General features: G+C 43.3%; 1 protein-coding gene, 1 long non-coding RNA gene and 1 pseudogene across 3 annotated transcripts in view; 2 read left to right on the top strand and 1 right to left on the bottom strand.

Moving 5' to 3' along the window:
• LOC131381799 (uncharacterized) overlaps nt 1-9,200 on the top strand; it is a 28,175-nt gene extending 18,975 nt beyond the window's left edge. The window contains exons 2-3 of the long non-coding RNA XR_009210737.1: nt 7,002-7,312; nt 8,550-9,200. This is a non-coding gene — a long non-coding RNA (uncharacterized LOC131381799). The remainder of the gene's footprint in view (nt 1-7,001; nt 7,313-8,549) is intronic.
• DESI2 (desumoylating isopeptidase 2) overlaps nt 3,552-21,587 on the bottom strand; it is a 57,441-nt gene continuing 39,405 nt past the window's right edge. For both annotated transcript variants that reach the window (XM_032136590.2, XM_058430535.1), the window contains exons 4-5: nt 20,860-21,001; nt 3,552-7,284 (exon numbers count right to left, since the gene is read on the bottom strand). In XM_032136590.2, coding sequence (XP_031992481.1) covers nt 7,051-7,284; nt 20,860-21,001 — 376 coding nt within the window. In that variant the 3' untranslated portion in view covers nt 3,552-7,050. The remainder of the gene's footprint in view (nt 7,285-20,859; nt 21,002-21,587) is intronic.
• Nucleotides 18,088-18,480, top strand: LOC116457399 (large ribosomal subunit protein eL37-like; annotated as a pseudogene).

Raw genomic sequence — 21,587 nt, 5'->3', positions numbered from 1 at the left:
TGTAGGGTAGTAGCGTGAGCTGGGAAGTCCATGGTTAGCGATGCTTAAAATTAAGATTTTTAGAAGTGGTTTAGAATGTTACTAGTGATGGGCCGGGCGCGGTGGCTCACACCTGTAATCCCAGCATTTTGGGAGGCTGAGGCAGGCGGATCACCTGAGGTCAGGAGTTCAAGACCAGCCTGACTGACATGGTGAAAACCTGTCTCTACTAAATATACAAAAATTAGCCGGGCATAGTGGCGGGTGCCTGTAATCCCAGCTACTAGAGAGGCTGAGACAGGGGAATCGCTTCAACCTTGGAGGCAGAGGTTGCAGTGAGCCGAGATCGCGCCATTGCACTCCAGCCTGGGCGACAGAGCAAGACTCCGTCTCAAAAAAAAAAAAAATGTTACTAGTGATGAAAAGTTGAAGGCTTCAAAGAATGGCTGACATGAGATGAAGACATTGAATGGTTCTCAGCTGAGGTCAGGACTGCCGATCTCCTGGGGGATGAAATGTGGGGCGAGTGCACAAGGACATGGGATGTTGCAGACTGTGGAGGGGGTAAAAGGCTGGTAACATGCAGGGAGGGTGCAGAGATGCCATTAGGGTCATATTGTAGAGGATTGCCTAGCACAAGAATTGTCCTGCCCCAAAGGACAGAGCCCCAGTTAAGAAACACCAGGCTAGGGTATTGGACAGATCACCTGGGTGAACGTGAAGTGGAGAGTGACGACAGGGAAATGCTGGAGAGAAACAGTCTAAGCAGGAAGAGGGACAATGAAGGGGAGTAGCTGGCAGAACTGGCTAGCACAGGTTTCACTGGAGCTGGAGGTTTTGAAGGGAAGAGGAGAAATCATTTTGAAGCAGCAGTTGGGAGATGGAGGGTACACTTAGGGAGAGAGATTCTCAAGGGACAGCCAGGTTTCGGGTAAAGCAGAAAGGTCAAGAAACATTTGAAAAAATGGAGTCTATTGGGTCATTTGCCTGTCACAGATTGAGAGTTCCAGAGGGCACATTGGAAAGGGGGGGGGACAGTAAGGATGAATAGGGGTGCCGGCCAGATAAGGGCACGTGGAGAGTTGTTGGGGGTGAGTCTGGGGACGGATGGCCTGGGGGGCTTGAGCTTTCAGTGATGACTCAAGTGAACAGGAGCGCCTGAAGCGCCTGCCCCTGGCGGTCTCTCACAGGAGGTTGGATCTCATTTGGACAATTGTCCAGAATCCTTAGTGCATGGACCAGGGGCTTCTAGGTAACTACTCCCTGTAGCAACACCAGAGGGTTCAAGTTCATGGTTCATGTTTATTGGGGTGGGTATTCCTTGAATAATTTATATAGCTTGAGTCAAACCCAGTAAAAATTTAGAAAGTCTTACTGTACCTCTACTGAATTTTGGAGGGGAGTCACCTAGCAGGTCCTTCAAATATTCACATGTCCAGGCTGCCCGACATTAACTCATCCAGGAACCATGCAGAACTGAGTCTTATGACATTCAGCAGTGCTTCTTAAACATGAATGTACTCATGAATCACCTGGGGATTTTGCTAAAATGCCAATTCTCATTTAGTAGGCCCGGGGTGGGCAGATTTGCCATTTCAGAGAAGTATGTGCTTGCATGGAAAGAAGAGATGCTTTAGAATTGGCTGAGTTCAAATATGGGCCTTCCCTATGCCATCTGTGTGGTCTTGGGCTAAACATCTCTCAACTGTCTTTGTGTAAAGCAGGAATGATGTCATAGGCTGTTGTGAGAATTAAATAATGTGTGTAGTACTCAGCATGGGCCCAAGCGCGAAGCAGAGGTAAAGATTTTCTTTTTTCTTTTTTTTGTCTTGTCCTCAAAACCCACAAAGTGACCTTCTGTGGATCCTCAACTGCTTGCCAGGGGGTAATGCCAGGGTATTTCTGTGGCACCCACTCACTGATCCTGGCAGAGGGAGAGGAAGGCATGAAAGTTTTCCTCAGTCTTTGTTTATACCTGAGTCTTGTAGCCTGGCTCCCATACATCTTATTCTGGTTTTTTGATCTGAAAATCCCAGCCCCACTGAAGTGGATATTCACTGGCCACGTAGACCGAGAGCGCTAGGTAGACCAAATTGCTTTTCTTAGTCTGATTTGTTCTTCACTCCCCTATCAAATGCATCTTCTTCTTCAGTGGAGTAAAGCAGGCCTCGTTCACTCCACTCCACTTCGAGGAGTCTCATGGGTGGGGCTTCAGACGTACCTGAAGCTGCCCAGGTATAAATCCCACAGATCACCTAGAAGTTTGGGGTGTGAAGGAAACAGTCTGGTAGCCAGTGGCTTTGGCAGAACCAGGCAACTGTTCCTAAGGGAGGGGGTCAGGTGTCAGGGAAGCGCTCAAAGATGGGGGTTCTACTCCAGCCCTCACCAGCATGGGACTGGTTCATTCTCTACTGGGACCATGGCACCTTCCCAGATCAGGGCAGGGCCCCAGAATACAGATGGGCTCATCTACTCTCAGGAGAACGAATGCCTCCCTGAGTGTGGCGAGAGGAGGCTCTTCTTTCCTTCCCCTCTTGGCTTTGACAGGAAGGAACGACCAAGGGGCACGTATGAGAGGCCTCAGCAATGCTCTGGGCTTTGAATCCATAAGGAAGTCAGTAGCTGTCTGCCACTGATTTACTTCCTGGAAAGTATAGCAAGAAGCTGTTAACCTTTATTAGCACTGACTTCTGCACAGTTATAGAACAAGGTCAATATCTGGGTGATTAGAACTTCAGGAGCAGGTAATGAAAAACACACAACAAAAGACCACTGTCCTCCAGATACTTGGCCTTCTTTCTCCAAGCAAGATCCCGAAGTTGCTTTACCAGATTTGAGTTTGTAACCTCCTTGTTATAGTCTATGAGGAACCTGTGTTAGCCTGGGGGAAGAGCTCCCCTTTGCTTCTCGTTCTGGAGGCCAGAACAAATAAGTTGTACATAGATCATTCTTGCGTAGGGTGGACAGGCATTGACAGGTCACAAAAGGCTGGTGTTCATTTATTTAACAATAGTTAATTCAAGAGAAATTTTGAATTAGTAGAGGAAAATATTGCTCCACAGTGTGCAAAAAGGCCAGTGGAGGAGAAAGGGGAAGGGGCAGGTTGGAGGTGCCAAGCATTGGAGAACAGGTCCGCAGGAAATGAGCTCATTCTCTCAGGCTCCTGCTTGCTTTGCTGCTTCAAGACAAGGGACGGTGTGTGCGTATGTCTGGGCTATTCTTCTGCAGGTCTGTTCCCTGCACTCCGGGGGAGGAGTCCGTTCTAGCTTGCCCCTCTGCCTCCATTCCCCAGAAGCCAGGGCTGGCACCTCTACTTGTGAGCAGGTGTGGCTATGCTCTGACAGCTAAGGCACTGGCCCACAGATCTGCGCACAACAGGAATGCAGGTCAGTAAAGGTCCATGTGCGTGTGAGGAAGACAGGATGGAGGGGCTGGCCGTCATGTTCCTGCCAAACACACGGGATCCTTGGGTTTTAAAACTACACCTGCCGCCCCCCCCCCCCCCCCCCCCCCCCCCCGCCCAACACAAACACACAACAGTTATAATCTCAGTCAGAAAGCACTATAAAACATTTCTTATAAAAGTATTTTTTAATAAATCAATGTATTTCAATGCTGTAACATGATAGCCCAATGCTATATCAAGGTAGCAAAAGTGAAGATTCCTGGTATTTTGATATAAACACTATGAATGACAGTACACTTGCATTCAACTTCACAAGAAATTATCTTCAGGTCCATGAAGATTCTCTGACAGCTGTTAACACCTTTCAAACAGTAAAGATGTACATGTATTGAAAGAGAAGACAATAAAAGCCTACTAACTGAGCTGTGCTCTAAACCACACTGAAGAGAGAGATACAATGGTTGTATGGCTAGCTTGCTGAACAAAATCTAAATCTTTTAAAGAAAATACAGCATATATCAAAGTTACAGAGTATCTTACAGAAATGGAGTCATAAGGAGACACACAGATTAGAACCCTGAAGCAGTGAATGTGTTTCTACCCGTTTTGTGATGGAAAGAAGCCATGGATATCAAGTCCTGCAGCTGTCTGTGGTGTTGTATCTCCTCATACACACAATGCTACCAATGGACTAAAACCAGAATTCCCTGCTCTGTACAAATGCTGGTGATGGGTAACTCGCTCTATTGCTGTGGGTCAGAGCAACAGCTGGCTGGATTCAGGCATCACGACGAGGCTAAGATCATACACCACTGCCTTCTACACTCCTACAGAGTCACACTTTCCAAAGCTCATGCTCCCCTTCTAAGGGTTTAAAAAAAAAACCCCAAGGGTATTTAAAGCAAACAGCAGAAACCAGAAGCTTCTGACCCTCTAACATGTATTACTGTCCAACCCACCATGAGAAGTATGTTCACCTGGTTACAACAGAGACTCCGTATCATATGTATATTAATGACCAGATTGTTCATACAGGAATTTTCTTAACAGATTATCAGGTTGAGAATGATTCTTTTTCTCCAAGGGCAAGAAGAAGCTGGCTAAATGCTAGTTAATTAAATCAATTCTCAATAATTTTGAACTGTAGAGAAGAACCTGACTTGAATGAGATTTTCTAAAGGAAGACATTTATTTCTCAACCTCAGGTATAATTAGATTATAAGGAATCTCATGTCCAGAATTTTATCTGCTGATTGTTAGTATGGTAATTGGCCTTAGGACACTATTTTTACTAGAACCCTTTACATTATTTTTAAACTCCAAATGCTGCAGATGAAAGTAAATACAACAGGCCGGGCGCGGTGGCTCACGCTTGTAATCCCAGCACTTTGGGAGGCCGAGGCGGGCGGATCATGAGGTCAGGAGATCGAGACCACGGTGAAACCCCGTCTCTACTAAAAATACAAAAAAAAATTAGCTGGGCGTGGTGGCGGGCGCCTGTAGTCCCAGCTACTCAGAGAGGCTGAGGCAGGAGAATGGTGTGAACCCGGGAGGCGGAGCTTGCAGTGAGCCGAGATTGCACCACTGCACTCCAGCCTGGGAGACAGAGAGACTCCGTCGTCTCAAAAAAAAAAAAAAAAAAAAGAAAATACAACAAAATAACAATAAAATCACTTGTGTGCTGACTTGCTGGATTCTGCTTAAGCACAGATAGGATGTTTCTGATATTCACCAAGAAGTGTCTAACTAATGGCTACTGTGTGTGTCAGTGGCCCAGGTTTAAATCATATATACTTGAATGAATTAGAAAAAACTGCACTCCTCACATTATTAAAAATATTACAAGCAAACGGTATCCAAGGCTTTGTACTAACCTGGGTTTGGGGACAGGACTCTTTTTAGTGAACAAGTCACTGCTAGAGCCTTAGTGTTTTGCCCTCATTTTTAGACCTGAACCAAGTCGACATCTCATTAAGTTCATATATTCCTTTCTTCTGTCAAACCTCTTGAAACAAGCGTTCTGCCCCTAAAGAACTGAGAGTAATTTGTAAAGGCTTTCCTCTCTGGAAACAGAACAGTCAAAAGCATAAATTAGGTTAAGTGGCTTCACTGTCCTCAGGCCAATGTCTATAACCCAAGGTTTATTTTCCCTATGAACAGGGTGTGCTTATGTTGATAAAATGAACCAAAATCAGCTTATGGAAAAGTTAAAAATATAGTTTACTGAAAAATTATGTATCCCCACACAGAGCAATAGCAAACAATCCAATCTAAAAGTTTAAATAAATGTCAATAACTTTAAAACTAACTATATTTTATATAAAGCTGAAGTCACTGCCTTGGATAATTCTACACTACATCCAATATTTTACGTAGGACATTCATTCTTAAGGCAGAAAAATTGAATTTGACATGTAATGACTTGGTTCTTACTTCCAAGGGTCAAACTAGGAGTAGACTGGAGCAGACAGATTCCTTGCTAACAAGGATTTATCTGTGGCGACAATTTCATTCTTAGAGTATGTTACGTAAGAGACATACATTTGAGAGAACATATAAATATGAATCTTAAGACACACAAATATGACTTTTTAACGACTGGGCAATGAGACTAGGCATTCTGTTATGATGTGAAATGACTCCCATGACAAACGCCGACATGGTACATACAGTATAAAATATCAAAGAACTACTTTTTTGGGGTAGACGTTAGATTCTAGTTTTCAAGGTTTAGTATAAAAGGTAGCCTGAATAGTTAAAAGCAGTTGAATATCAACTCACTGCTACTTGGAAGGCTACCACTTAGGATATTCCCACACCATCAAAATCCTGTGCAAGGAGGAAATACATGTGTATTAAAATAAAAATGAAGCCCCTCCCCCAATGCATGTGCAACACACTTGTCAGTTACTACCAAGAATATCTTGAACGAAAAACAGCTAAACTATAGAATGAGTGGCATCAAAGTCAGAGACGTAGGAACAGACCACCCCGCCTAGGTGGACGGATATTTGGGATGAAAGCAGGTGTTCCATGGGCACCTGGGGACATGTGCTACTCAGAGTGGAAGGGGGTGTGAAGAGGAACTGGACCCAGGGTTCCAAGCCCTCAGGGCTGTGTGCTCCTTCACCTCAGGCCAGTCTGATTCTCTGCATCCTGGTGCCAACAACTTTAACAAAACAAACACAAATCTAAAAGACCATTCTTAAGCAGGTGATGGTGACTATAACTGTTTAAAAGTACCTTTTTGTGTGCCTATTTATGCCATAGATCTGGCAATTGTCAGAAGTATACAAAGATTACCTGCCTAATTTTTGAAGACATGAAGATTTTCTTCTTTCACGGTGGCAGGAGTCCATGCAAGATTTGTAAACGGCGATACAAAATACTGTAAACATAACTTAACAGAGCTTGTATAAAACAGAAGTAAATCCAGATTTCCGAGTGGATAAAAAAACAGAGGGCAGCTTCTTACAAAGTTCTCCCTCCTGCGCCAAGTGATTTTTTTTTTTTTTGATTACAAATATAATCCTGAGCTGAAAAACTGGGATTTGGGGGAGAGCCATCTTTGCATACAAAATATCTAAAGGATGCTTCTCTGTTTACTTTTCTCTAGTGATATTCGACTGCCAGAGACAGTTCTGAATGTGTGACTTTGGAGACATTTATAGTTTAGTGTGGCGCCCGGGTCTGGAGCCTGCTGCAGTGCTTGCCACGGAAGCGGATGCGGCAGCATCCTCTGCTTCCTCCAGTTCATCCTGGAGCTCTTGGCTGACACTAGACTGCAGGGCTGCGGGCGTGAGCCACTCCTTCGGGAGGCAACTCTGTAGAAAGGGTATACAGGAGCTGAAGTAGGCGAGTCGATTGATCCAGCGAGGAATCTCTTTCCCACAAAGAATCTACAGAAGAGAAAGAGTTCTGTATTAGGTAAGAGAGGTTAAGATTACCTGGTCCACTGCCAGGGAGCGGAGGGTGGGAGAAGGGGGGCGGCGTACAGAGAAGCCACGGCAGACTAGCCTTCAGTGTGTTACTCCAGGCTTTTGATAACAAGCAGCTCTTTACTCAGGACCTGGGGTCCCTACTGTTGGCTCCATTCCTTCCTTTCTAAAGAACCTTGTTAAGTTGCTTACTTTTCATATCTGTGGAATCAAGCTAATTTCACTTGGCTCCTTTCTTTGATCTCTGCAACTGCTGTGAGACACACTGAAAGTACTTTGAACACATAGAAGATGCTTGTTAATACAATATATTATTAGAGTAATAGAAGCCCCAGGCAATTGGAAGAGTCAATCTTGGATATTTTCCTATTTGTGAATTCTTCTTTTTCACAGATTCTTTTCGACTTTCCCCTTTCCTCCAGTGTCTATCACTCCATTTTTCCTGGTCTGCATTTTACCCCTTTACTTCTCTCCCTGACCCACTTGTTTCAAGGAGCTCATCCTGGTCCAGAAAAAACAGCCTGGGTGCGATAAGAGTGTCTCAAAGAAAAAAAAAAAAAGTGTGGGCCAGGCGTGGTGGCTCACGCCTGTAATACCAGCACTTAGGGAGGCTGAGGCCAGCGGATTACGAGGTCAGGAGTTCGAGACCAGCCTGGCCATCATGGTGAAACCTCATCTCTACTAAAAATACAAAAAATTAGCCAGGCATGGTGGTGCACACCTGTATTCCCAGATACTCGGGAGGCTGGGGCAGGAGAATCGCCTGAACCCGCGAGGTGGAGGTTGCAGTGAGCCGAGATCACGCCACTGCACTCCAGCCTAGGCAACAGAGACTCCGTCACACACACACACACACACACACACACACACACACACACACACACACACACACACACACACACACACACACACACACACACACACACACACACAGTTTTCCCAAAGACCTGGCTCTGTGACTCCTCTGCAGAAGTAGGCCTAGAGTCAGACAAGGCATGGAAGCCTGGCCACGCTTCAGTCTGAAGGCACTACAGGGTACAAACAGGTGCCAGGAGGAATCCCTGCCCGCTGCTGATCTGCTGCTTCTATAGTTGCCCACTTCCTGTCCTTATACTGTCCTTAGGACTCTTGAACCCTTCCCCCCCCGCTCCTATTTCAAATAGTAAGAACTGGGTCTATTCTGTGCCCCTAACTTTATTCTTTATTATCCCCTTTCTCTTGTGCAGACAATGGACTGGGCTGCTGTTCAAGCCCCACTGCCACTTTGTTGTTTTTGCCTCCAATTATACCAAAGATTATGATCGTGTGATCTCAGAGGGCCATCTTAGATATTTGCATATCTTAGGTAATAACTTTGGAAAGAGGTTTCAAAGTACCTTATGTCTAATAATTAGCTAAAATTTAATAAGCTGGCACCTATAATTATACAACGTGTACCTTTTCTTCCTAAAAGTTTAGCCGTACCTCTTAATGGTTATTACATTTATTTTAAATAGTATGTCTCTGTCTTAACTATAGGGAAAGTGAGATGGTCTTACTTGAGGGAAGGTGGCATGTGCTAACCACTTTTGATTACCAAGCACCTATCACATTGCCTGGGAGTACAGAGAGGTAGACACTTAAAAATATTTGGGCCGGGCGCGGTGGCTCATACCTGTAATCCCAGCACTTTGGGAGGCCGAGGCGGGCAGATCACGAGGTCAGGAGATTGAGACCATCCTGGCTAACACGGTGAAACCCTGTCTCTACTAAAAATACAAAAAATTAGCTAGGTGTGGTGGCGGGCACTGTAGTCCCAGCTACTCAGGAGGCTGAGGCAGGAGAATGGCGTGAATCTGGGAGGCAGAGGTTGCAGGGAGCAGAGATCATGCCACTGCACTCTAGCCTGGGCGACAGAGCGAGATTGTCTCAAAAAAAAAAAAAAAAACAAACTGAAGAATGTGTACATGAGGCCAGGCATGGTGGCTCATGCCTGTAATCTCTGTACTTTGGAAGTCCAAGGCAGGAGGATTACTTGAGGCCAGGAGTTCAAGACCACCCTGGGCAACATAGTAAGATCTTGTTTACACACACACAAATTTGCTGGGTATGGTGGTGTGTGCCTGTAGCCTCAGCTACTCGGGAGGCTAGGGGAGGGGGATTGCTCGGGCCCAGGAGGCTGAAGCTGCGGAGAACCAAGAGTGTGTCACTGCACTACAGCCTGGATGACACAGTGAGATTCCATCTCAAAAACAAAACAAATAAAAAAGAATGTATATCAACTACATCTGCTCTTAAAAACGCTGCCAAACAGGCCAGGCAGGTGAGGTAGTATCTTACGCCTGTAATCCCAGCACTTTGGGAGGCAGAGGTAGGTGGATCACTTGAGGTCAGCAATTCGAGACCGGCCTGGCCAACAGTGAAACCTCATCTCCACTAAAAATACAAAAATTAGCCAGGTGTGGTGGCACACACCTGTAATCACAGCTATTCAGGAGGCTGAGGCAGGAGAATCGCTTGAACCCAGGAGGCAGAGGTTGCAGTGAGCCGAGATCATGCCACTGCACTCTAGCCTGGGTGACAGAGCAAGACTTCGTCTCACCAAAAAACAAACAAAACCAACAAAAAAACGCTGGCAAACAAATATTACATTGTACTTTAGACCTGAGACATATTTAGGGCTATCTGCCTATTTAGAGGTTAATCATGACCTGAGACATATTTAGGGCTATCTGCCTATTTAGAGGTTAATCATGTAAGTCATGACTAAGACTATTTAATGTGATAGTGACTGTTGCCTATTCAGCCATTTCCCTCATTCTCCTTCCCAAGTCCTAATTTCATTCAGTAATCTACCCTCCTCCATATATCCATGTGCTACAGGTGAAGCTGACTTCATTCCAACCCCTGAGGGTGTGGCTTGATTAGCCTACAACAGAGCCCTATCTATCGCCACTTGGTTTTGTAGATAGTTTTACTGAAACACAGCCGTGTCTATTGGTTTATGTATCGCCTATGCCTCTTAGGCTACAATAGCAGAGGCAGAGTTGGGACTATGAATAGTCCACAAGCCTAAAATATTATCTGGCTGTTTCAAATGAAAGTGTACCAATCCCTGGTCAAGCCAATTATTTATTTATTTTTTGAGATGGAGTCTTGGTCTGTTACTGAGGCTGGAGTGCAGTGGCGCGATCTGGGCTCGCTGCAACCCCCACCCTCCCAGGTTCAAAGCGATTCTCTTGCCTCAGCCTCCCAAGTAGCTGGGATCACAGGTATGCACCACCACACCTGGCTAATTTTTTAATTTTTAGTAGAGACGGGGTTTCACCATGTTGGCCAGGCTGTCTCAAACTCCTGACCTCAGGTGATCTGCCTGCCTCAGCCTCCCAAAGTGTTGGGATTACAGGCGTGAGCCACCATGCCCGGCCAAGCTAATGTTTTAAAAACTTTGAGTCATGACCCATTTAGCATTGCTACCTGAATTTTTAAAACGAAACAGATTGTAGGTAGCGAGGTAACCATGACACATCTTAGTTACGTGCCTGTGTGTGTGTAACTGGGTCACAATGCAAAATGTATTTCTTAGGTGGCTAGTGATCAAATAGTATTTGGTTTATATAGCAAAATGAAATTTTGCGTTTAAGCTCCAATCCAGCAATCCCTCTTCTAGAAAATCAAGCGTACAGATATAGTGGTAAAAATAAAAAGATGTATGTATGTACAGGGTTATTCATTACAACACTTTTTGTAACAGCAAAAGACTAAAAATAACCAAATGCCATTAACAGGTTGAATAAATTATGGTACATCCACACAAGGAAGACTATTCAGCTAAAAAAAGAAGTGAGGAATATTTCTATATACTGCTACAGAATGTACTCCAGGATATACTATTAGTGAAAAAAGCAAAATGGAGAAAAGCATGTATAGGATGCTCCCAAAATATAATAGTGGAACAGGCAGAGAATAAAATTTATAGACATTCCCATTCCAAAAGGGAGAAAATAGAAGGAAGAAAGGAGTTACTAGTCCCAAACAATTTTGGAATCCAACAAGGCAATGTCCATTAGGTTTCAGGGCCTGGGAATAATCTTCTATGGCCCTTGGCTCTGCCATCTGGAGATTCTATCCTTTGAGTCATCCTTTTTCTCCAGCCAATTACCTGCCTGTAGAATTTTGACAGTCCAAGCATCTTCTTTAATTTTGTCCCCTCTCTGTCTCTTTCAGTCCAAGATGGCAGTGTTTCTGCTAATATACCATTCTCAAAACATTGTGGATCTCTTGCGTATGTCATGGGATCGACTCCATTGGAAAAGATGTTCCTCCACAGATCTTTCCTGAATAATCCCGTCTCCATTCTTGGTTTCTGTTGAGATGGTTGAGATGATCCACGAGTCACATATTTAATTTCTTTAGCAGTTAAAGAAAAAAAAAAAAAAAAAAGGTGGTCCAGTCATACCCTTGGCTTTCTCTGTAGCATCTTTTCCTAATAGTGAAGCTCCTAATTTCAGCATCTTTTGCAATCTAGATAGGCTGAAAAAAATGTTGATTCCTTCTTGTGCTTTAACAGTTCTTCCCTCTATTGTTCTTCTCACATTTTATTATAAGCAACAAGGCAGGCTGCACCTTCTATACTTTGCTTGGAAATCTCCTCAGCTAAATATCATAACTCCACAGAAATAAATTCCGATTAACTGTAAAACACATGAATTTTACTGTATCTATTAAGTCACAATCTAAAGATGAAAGAACGACAAAAAAACTTTCTAGTACTCATATTGGTGGTGGTGATGGTAACACTATTATTCTACAGCTGTTTTAGGTACAGAGGAGTAAAACAAATGAGCAATTATGTTTCTTGTTGCTGACAATTTAGATTTTTGATATGGGATAGATAAAATGTAGCTATATCATTGATGAGGTTAAGTAAAAATGCTGTAGCCCAAATGTGTAGTAGGAACGTCACTATGAACCTGTAAAAAAGTCCTAGTTTCATCTACTGGGGGGGGGGGGGGGTGAGGAGCTAAAAACAATGATCAATTCAGTAGTCGTGAGCAACCTTAATGCCCAGATTAAAGTTTCTAAATATTTGCTATTAGAAGGAAACAGTTCTGAGGTAGAAAATATGTAGATGAGCCTGGAATATCTTGTCATACCAGATAACAGAAGGCTGTAGAAGATTATTAGGGACAAATCAAAAGACTTATGAGCCAACTTGAAGAGGCTCCCATGCATCAAAGATGGGACAAAAACAGTCATTACACTGATCTGAAACATAAAATACTTTTAAATCTGGGGAGGAGATATTCACGATGCTAAATTTTCAAAACATTTTGCGGGGAGAAAAAATCCACTTAGAGAATACTAGGGAACTGTGTCAGGGATGCCCAAGACCCAGTTTTTCCACCTCCAGATTTGATGATTTTAGAGGACTCATAGGACATAGCATATAGCTGTATTCACAGGTATGACTTATCACAGCGAAAGGATATGAAACAAAATTGGCAAGCGAAAAGGTGCATGGGGTAAAGTTTAGAGGAAAACAGGTTTCCACTCCAGCCTGAAAACTTAGTTTGAGTTTTTGTTTCAGAAGGACTACCTGAAGACAGTCAGTTCCATGTTGGTCCATGACATCAGGTTATCAGCCTCACGACTGTGGATGACATCTGGAGGTGTTCCGTGTGGGAAGTGCAGGAGCTGAGGTCACTCCCTGCTCTCATAGGTTTGAGCACAGGCTCAGCAGGCTGTTTGAATTCAAAGTGCTTGCGGCATCTTAAAAAGGTAGCATGGAAGTTTTTCTTTAGGAAGAGGGGAAAGGCATCTTTGAAAAACAAAGATGATCAGTCTTTGCCTCCTTTGAGATTCCCTAGGTGCCAAGGTTTGTTTTTTGTTGTTACAAAATCAGTATGTTCCATTTAGCAGTCATAGCTTCACATTTAAAAAATTGTCCTCTACTCTCATCCAGACCTTTTGTCTGGAAGGGATATATTAAAGAGGGACAAAAGTTTTCACAGAATTTTTTTTTTTTTTTGAGACAGAGTCTCGCTCTGTTGCTAGGCTGGGGTGCAGTGGCACAATCTCGGCTCCCTGCATCCTCCCCCTCCTGTGTTCAAGGAATTCTCCTGCCTCAGCCTCCCGAGTAGCTGGGACTACAGGCCTGCACCACCACGCCTGGCTAATTTTTGTATTTTTAGTAGAGATGGGGTTTCACGATGTTGGGCCAGGATGGTCTCGATCTCTTGACCTCGTGATCCGCCTGCCTGAGCCTCCTAAAGTGTTGGGATTACAGGCACGAGCCACCGCACCCGGCTGGAAAATATTTTTACATAACGTAACCAGAAAGACATGCCATTTTCAGAACTGGTCAGAATTAAGTCCTGAATTTTCAAAATACTTCAAAATGGTTTCAGAGAGCCACTCACTGCTTTCCTCCTGATCATTCATTTAGTAAGTGGCCTATAGCATCATTCCATTTCTGGAGACAGGTGCATTTAGTAGTCAAACTGCCTTACTAAGGTGTGTGCACCAGTAGAAAGGTAGCAGAGTAGCAGCAAACTGTTAAGTCCACTGTTGCAAACGGCAGCTAGTCCAGAAGTCCCAAGTAAACACAGTGAAACTTTCCCGAGAGAGGTGGAGAGTGAGATGGGTAGGCACAGGGGTCACAGTCCTAGTGATATGCTTTCCCCTCAATATGTAGCTTTTGTCAATAATCACAAGTTAGGAATGTAATCAGTCCCTGTATGAGAAATACAGAACAGATCAGCAGTTCGACTTCATATGGTCCCACCAGAGAAGCCGGTTCCCATGGACACCTGTGATAATCCACGTAGTTCCGTCAACATCCATGTTTTTATAGTGAAGAGCCCCACAGAGGGGTATCCTAAATCTGCCTTGATCCCCAAGGAGAAGTCTTGTTCCCTGAGCCTGTATCTCTTTCAGTTTAACACAGCTTGTGCTAAGACTGAAATAGTGTGTAGGAGACAATGTCAAGTTTTAGCTCAAGTGTCAAGTCCAAGCAATTAGGATCTACGAATTCAGGATTCCAAAACATGCCAGAGACTTCTTTGGCAGCGGTAAAGCTGAGATGCTGAAGGGCCAGTCATGTTTCCAAGGCCAAGCAAAAAGCAAAGCTTTCCTAAGTGCTTTCTAAGACCCACTCAAAATTATGCACCTCAGGCTAGAAAATCACCAGCCTCTAGGGTCAGACATCTGATTTTATATGAGCTCACTTGCAATTAAAAACTGCTTTAAAAACGTTTAAAAGTGTGTGTCTTCCTTTTTCCAGAGGCTCCAATGGGCAAAAATCATAGTAAATATCATCAGCTGTGAGACATATTTTGCTTTCAACAAAGGATTTAAATTTCCATCTATCCTACAGCAGCAAAAAGCAAGGAAGTTGTGTCCCACTAACTTTTTCTTTGCAGCATTGCCTTATTGAGCTAATTTCTCTAGCATCTGCGACATTACAAGCATAAAACATTTTACGTCAACTTCTATCATATACCCATAGATGTGATAACTGCAAAATACAAGGCCATTAACCACCCCCCACCCGCTGCCCCACCCCGGCCCGGCACCTTCCTCACTGCAGATGTATTCAACCCCTTGCAGTAAATTTAGCAAAAGGTTTAATATTACAGTTGCGGAGGAGACCCTATCTGGAATGGGGTTGAGGGCATGCAGACAGACTAACAACTGAAGGATGTCCCCTGCCCTTTTTTACTTTGCTCCAGCCCTGAGAACTGATTCAATCTTTTTTCCTCCTACTTGTGAGGAAACAGTGCCATAAACATTTAACATTTTTGGCCCAACCAAAGCTCATCTTTGGGAATTTTTGGGCCTTTTTTCTTTCTTCCGGGAGGAGAGAACAAAAACTGAAGGTATTACCTGGGCTACACTTCTTTTTTCTCCTCACTGTAACCAGCATGGCCAAAAGTAGCCAGGTGATCTAGTGAGTCAGTTCTCCTGGAGTTGGATCTATCATCTGAAATTCGACAGGTAACTTTTACCTTTCATAACAGGCAACAGCTCAGCTGCTGTTTCATATCATGGATAACTCCACAGCCATCCAGACATCAGAGGTTTACCATACGTCCACCCATTTCATCCTTTCTTTTCTCAGTCCTTTTTGAGACAGAGGCTCCCTCTGTCACCCAGGCTGGAGTGCAGTGGCACGATCTCGGCTCACTGAAACCTCCGCCTCCTGAGTAGCTGGGATTACAGGTGTGTGCCACCACACCAGGCTAATTTTTTATATTTTTGGTAGAGATGGGGTTTCACCAAGTTGGCCAGGCTGGTCTCAAACTCCTGACCTCAAGTGATCCGCCCGCCTCAACCTCCCAAAGTGCTGGGATTACAGGCGTGAGCCACTGTGCCTCGCCAGTCCTTTCGTCATATTTCTGTGAGTCAAAGGTCTCCACAACCGCCCCGTTTTGGTGATTTGCTAGGACTCAGGAATCAGCATAGCATCCTCATGACTATGACTTACTACGACAAAAAGACACAAAACAAAATCAGCAAAAGGAAAATATGCGTGGGGCGAAGTCCAGAGGAAAGCAAGCACAGGCTTCAAGGATCCTCTCCTAGTAGAGTCAGGTAGGATGTGCACGCCTAGTCCCCCCTAATCCCCCCAGCAATGGTCTGTGACAACATATGTGGAATGTCTACCAGGGAATTTCATTACAAACTCAGTACCTGAGACTTTTATTGGGGGCTGGTCATGCAGGCGTCCTCTGCCAAAATCCCAGAGTCCCAGAGGGAAAGCAGGTTTTTAGCATAAACCAAATAAGTTGTACAAACAGGTTAGGCAAAGGGAGCCACTCTTCTCAGTTCTAGGAATGATGAGAACCTTACAGAAGTCCAAGCTCGTAGATGCCAGCTCAGGGCCAATCCTGCAGGCAGGCCTTTCTAAGGACAGCAGTTTTAGGCCTATGATGTTAGTTAACTCTTCTGTACAGGAACCAACTTGTTTTTTGAAAACAAGGGGGAAAAAAAAGCATCTATCTTGCCCTATCACCCAGGCTGGAGTGCAGTGGTACCATCTTGGTTCACTGCAACCTCTGCCTCCTGGGCTTAAGCCATCCTCCCACCTCAGCCTCCCAAGCAACTGGAACTACAGGCACACACCACCATGCCTGACTAATTTTTGTATTTTTTGTAGATGGGGTTTTGCCATGTTGCCCAAGCTGGTCTTGAACTTGCGTGCTCAAGCAACCTACCCGCCTCAGCCTCCCAAAGTGCTGGGATTACAGGCGTGAGCCACTGTGCCCAGCTATCTTGCCTTTTCTATGAGGAATGTATCTCAGGGTGACCAGCTGTATGAACTTTTGTTTAGATTTGGATTCAAACTAACTGTTAAAAAATTATGACAATTGGGGAAATCTGAACGTTGTGTATTTGGATAATATTAAGAAATAATGTTAATTTGTGGAATGATAACATAATTTTTGGAGTTAATTTTAGGAGTGATGACATAATGTGGTTATGTTAAAAATAATCTTTATCTTTTAGAGATACAGAGTGAAATATTTATAATTGAAATTAGGCCAGGTGCAATGGCTCATGCAGGTAATCAGGATTTTGGGAGGCTGAGGTGGGAGGACTGCTTGAGTCCAGGAGTTCCAGACCAGCCTGGGCAATATAATGCAACTCCATCTTCACAAAAAATACAAAAGCTGTACATAGTGGCATGTGCCTGTAGCTCCAGCTACCTGGGAGGCTGAGGCAGGAGAATCACTTGTGCCTGAGTTCCAAGCTGCAATGAACTATGATCACACCACTGCACCCCAGCCTGGGCAACAGCAAGACCCTGTCTCTAAATGAAATCTGGGATTTGTTTCAAAACAATTTGGGGCTGGAGTGGTATCTAAGTGACAGTTATATAGGGGCTCGTTATATTATTCTACTTTTATATGTTTTGAATTTTCTACTGAAAATATTAATTTTACTTATTTTTTTGAGACGGAGTTTTGCTCTTGTTGCCCAGGATGGAGTGCAACAGCACCATCTCTGTTCACTGCAACCTCTGCCTCCTGGGTTCAAGTGATTCTCCTGCCTCAGCCTCCTGAGTAGCTGGGATTACAGGTGCCTGCCACCATGCTCAGCTAATTTTTTTTATTTTTAGTTAGAGACAAGGTTTCAACATGTTGGCCAAGATGGTCTTGATCTCTTGACCTTGTGATCCCCCCACCTCAGCCTCCGAAAGTGCTGGGATTACAGGTGTGAGCCACCATGCCTGGCCGAAAATATTAATTTTAAAAAGACATTTAGATTAGACGAGTGGCATTTAGTAATGGTAATGCCAGTCCTTTTGCTAGTGACTGGTTCACAATTAGGCATCTGACACAATTCTGGCTGTAAAACATGGCTGCTTTTGGAAGGGCAGGGAAAAGGGAGTTCCAGAAAGAGTTTCACTGTTTCCAAAGGGAGAGAGACATAGTCTTCCTCTGGTTGTTGTGCTAAAATTGTTACCTCTATCTGAAAACCATAAAGGGAGCTGGCCTGCTGGTAGGGCCAACATCCCAAGGATGGCAGCTTAGTGAAATGAATTCCAATGACCACATTGGAATGGAGCCTGCCTTATTCTGGACTTGTTTCGTAAGGTAACGTTTCCTCAATGTTTAAGCCAATTAGCACCCAATTCGAAGGGACCTATCTTGCAGAGTAGAGGCTGGCAAACTTTTTCTGTTAAAGGTCAAACAATAAATATTTTGGGCTTTATAGGCCATAAATGTTTGCTGCAACTACTCAACTCTGCCACTGCAGCTGGAAAGCAGTCAGGAAACAGGTAAATAAGCATGGCTATGTTCTAATAAAACTTAATGAATCTCTCTGGTCTTAGCCGCAGAAGCAAGGTGACGAAGGCGGCAACATCGTTTGGAAAGCATCGCAATAAGATGCACATGTGCCACTGCTGTGGCTCTAAGGCCTACCACCTTCAGAAGTTGACCTGTGGCAAATGTGGCTACCCCGCCAAGCGCAAGAGAAAGTATAACTGCAGTGCCAAGGCTAAAAGACAAAATACCACCGGGACTGGGGACTGGTCGAATGAGGCACCTAAAAATTGTAGACTGCAGATTCAGGCACAGATTCCGTGAAGGAACAACACCTAAACCCAAGAGGGCAGCTGCTGCAGCATCCAGTTCATCTGAAGAATTTCAACGATTAGTAATGCAATAAATGTTCTGGTTAAAAAAAAAAACTTTATGAATACTGAAGTTTGAACTTTACATAATTTATACATGTCACCATATAGTACTCTTTTGGCTTTTTTCAATCCTTAGAAAGAATGTAAAAACCATTTCAGCCTGCAGGCTGTACAAGGACAGATGACACACTGGTGTTGGTTCAAAGGTCAAGCTATAGTAGTTTGCTAATCCCTGCTGTAGAGGAAGCATCGGAACTGATAACATTATGGTGTTAAATGATAATTCTTAGAATTTTTAAGAACAATATTAACAGAAAAGTACATATATCAACAATCAATTATTAACATAGTGATGATTTTGCCTATTTGCAACTGGTTATACGACGTACATCTCCACATTATGTTGTCAAAGATAGAAAAGCATACCAGTTTTACTTTTCATTAGCGTGCCTAATATCAATTTGCTTGTCCTCGTTATATGGGAGTTGCATCTATCATTTCAAATTCCAAAGGTAGCTTTTACATTTCACAAGAGGCAAGAGCTGATATTTCCATTTAATGAAATATATACCATATTTTATTAAAATAGCTCCTTATCTCTCACTATCCAGAATTCTAGTTCCAGCACTGCCACTAACAGGCTAGGTAACCTTGGGTCAAGTCACTTAACTTCTGGGTCTCCCAGCTTAACAATTCAGCACTAGGCCAGGCGCCGTGGCTCACGCCTGTAATCCCAGCACTTTGGGAGGCTGAGGCAGGTGGATCACTTGAGGTCGGGAGTTCGAGACCAGCCTGACCAACATGGAGAAACCCCGCCTCTACTAAAAATACAAAATTAGCCGGGCGTGGTGGCGCATGCCTATAGTCCCAGCTACTCGGGAGGCTGAGGCAGGAGAATCGCTTGAACCTGGGAGGCAGAGGTTGTGGTGAGCCGAGATGGTGCCACTGCACTCCAGCCTGGGCAACAAAGAGCAAAACTCCATCTCAAAAAAAAAAAAGAACAATTCAGCACTCATATGGGGAAAAGCATAAAAACTGTGGCCTACAAAGATGGCTCCAGGGACATCCAGAATTGCTCTTTGGGCCCCAAATGGGACATGGTTTTGGGGTTAGACCAGGGCTGATGTGGTGGTATAGATGCTCAATAACGTTCTTAATGTTTTTGAAGGACAGAATAAATTAGAACCAGAGGAAGTAATGATAAAATATAATAAGCACTGGAGTAAGAAGTCAGGTCTAGTCTGAATTCTCCATGACAATCTTTGATAAGTCATTTTCCCAATTGGGGTCTGTTTCCTTGTCTGAAAAATAAGAGTGGATTAGGATGCTGTCTATTTCTCCACCAATTTTAGCACTCAATAGATCTTTGAAAGCATTCCATACAAATGTAATGTCTGCGGTCAAGAAAGCTCAGAACTACCTTCCCCCTTGCCTGAAAATTGACTAGGTCACTTCTATGGTACTGATGCATCCGCTAGACTAGAGGTGTTTCTTGAACTTTTACGTTTGTATGAGTCATCTGGGGATCTTGTTAAAATGAAGATTTGCATTCAGTATATCTCTGGTGGGGCAGAGATAATACATATCTCACAAATTTCTAGGAGATGCTGATGCTGCTGGTCCATGAAACACACTTTGAGTAGCACGGTAACAGTCTGTAAGAGTTGTTTGAAAACTGTATTGTAGAAGCCATGAGGGAAGTAAAAAGGGCCAAGGAACTGAGCACTTCTGCAGAGGAGGTCACTGAAATAGCAGCTCGTTTTCTCCTTTACACCCTTCACAATTTCTGTAATACCTAGATGCTGCCACCGCAACCATCTGCTAAGAATCAGAAAGCTGGGAAGCTGTTTCAAGTGCCAATTCTCTAGATCTTATTTTATAATCTTTTTAATTTCTTTCCTCCATTTTCTTTTTATGGTTCTTTAATTTTGACCTAGTTTTGATCTTCTGCTTGGGATTCAAGAATTGAGAAGGCAATTAAGTGCCTATGTGTTATGTTAGCAGAAGAAAATTTCAAGATGGAAGACACGAATTACTTATTAATAAGAGCCAGAAAAAAAAATTCAGCAAAGGAGAAACCTTAGTGGCTAAGAAGCAGAAGTGTCTAGGCATTTACTTTTTTAAAGTGAAAGTTTCAGGTTATAATAAAATAGCGTAAGAAGGGACCATTATTTGTACTTACTCTCTACCTACTGCAAAGTAATGAATAGAATTACCATTTAAAACCGTGCGGACTCTCAAGTTACCAACTCTGGAAAGGTCATTCATACAAGATTGAAATACAATACCATATTTCATACAACACAAAAAATCAGAAAAGAAATGAATCAAGATAGAATATAGTGGGATATCAAGTATAGTGGGATAGCAAATATTTATTTGAAGAACTTTTAGGATAAAATTTAGTTTACCTCTGATAAAGCTGAAGAAAAATGATTGCAGTTTTTATGCATTAAATGATAAGCATTGCCTTTGTATTCTTTTCCCAGTTCTTCTACAATTTTTTCTATATCATCTTCTAGGAAGTCCGTGCTCCCTAAAACAACAGCTTCTCTTAAAGAACAAAAAGAAAAAAAAGAGAAAGAAAAATAAGGACATAGTTGTGTCAAATATTTATAAAAAGCATGTTTAAATACTTGCTTATTTCCAGGAATATTATGATTGACATAACAAATCAGGGTTACTGTAACAAGACTAAAAGTGAAACAAGATACTTTAAAAGTCCTATTTTAGTTTCTACTTTTCTGCAATAAACTCTTAAGTATATTACCTATGAATACTACAAAAGCACAAGTCATTTTCTTTATGAAATATATGTCCTTATGTAACATGTAATATTACAGTTATTTTCACAACTATTGTATTAGCAGTTGTATTATTAGAGAACCAGATCCATGCTGCAAATATTCCTGCATAATTTCACTTGCCATTAAAGGGCTGGCCATAATCTCACCTAGAAACAAACTTTTAAGTTATCTGTCACTGTGCTGCAATGAGACAAACCGTCAAACCTGACTAAACATTTTTTAAAAAGAAGGACCCTGGCCGGGTGTGGTGGCTCACGCCTGTAATCCCAGCACTTTGGGAGGCCAAGGTGGGCAGATCACCTGAGGTCAGGAGTTCGAGACCAGCCTGGGAA

The sequence above is a fragment of the Hylobates moloch genome, unplaced genomic scaffold (genome assembly GCF_009828535.3).
Source record: "Hylobates moloch isolate HMO894 unplaced genomic scaffold, HMol_V3 SCAFFOLD_18, whole genome shotgun sequence".
Lineage (NCBI taxonomy): Eukaryota > Metazoa > Chordata > Mammalia > Primates > Hylobatidae > Hylobates > Hylobates moloch.
This window is presented reverse-complemented; position numbering and strand designations above follow the sequence as displayed.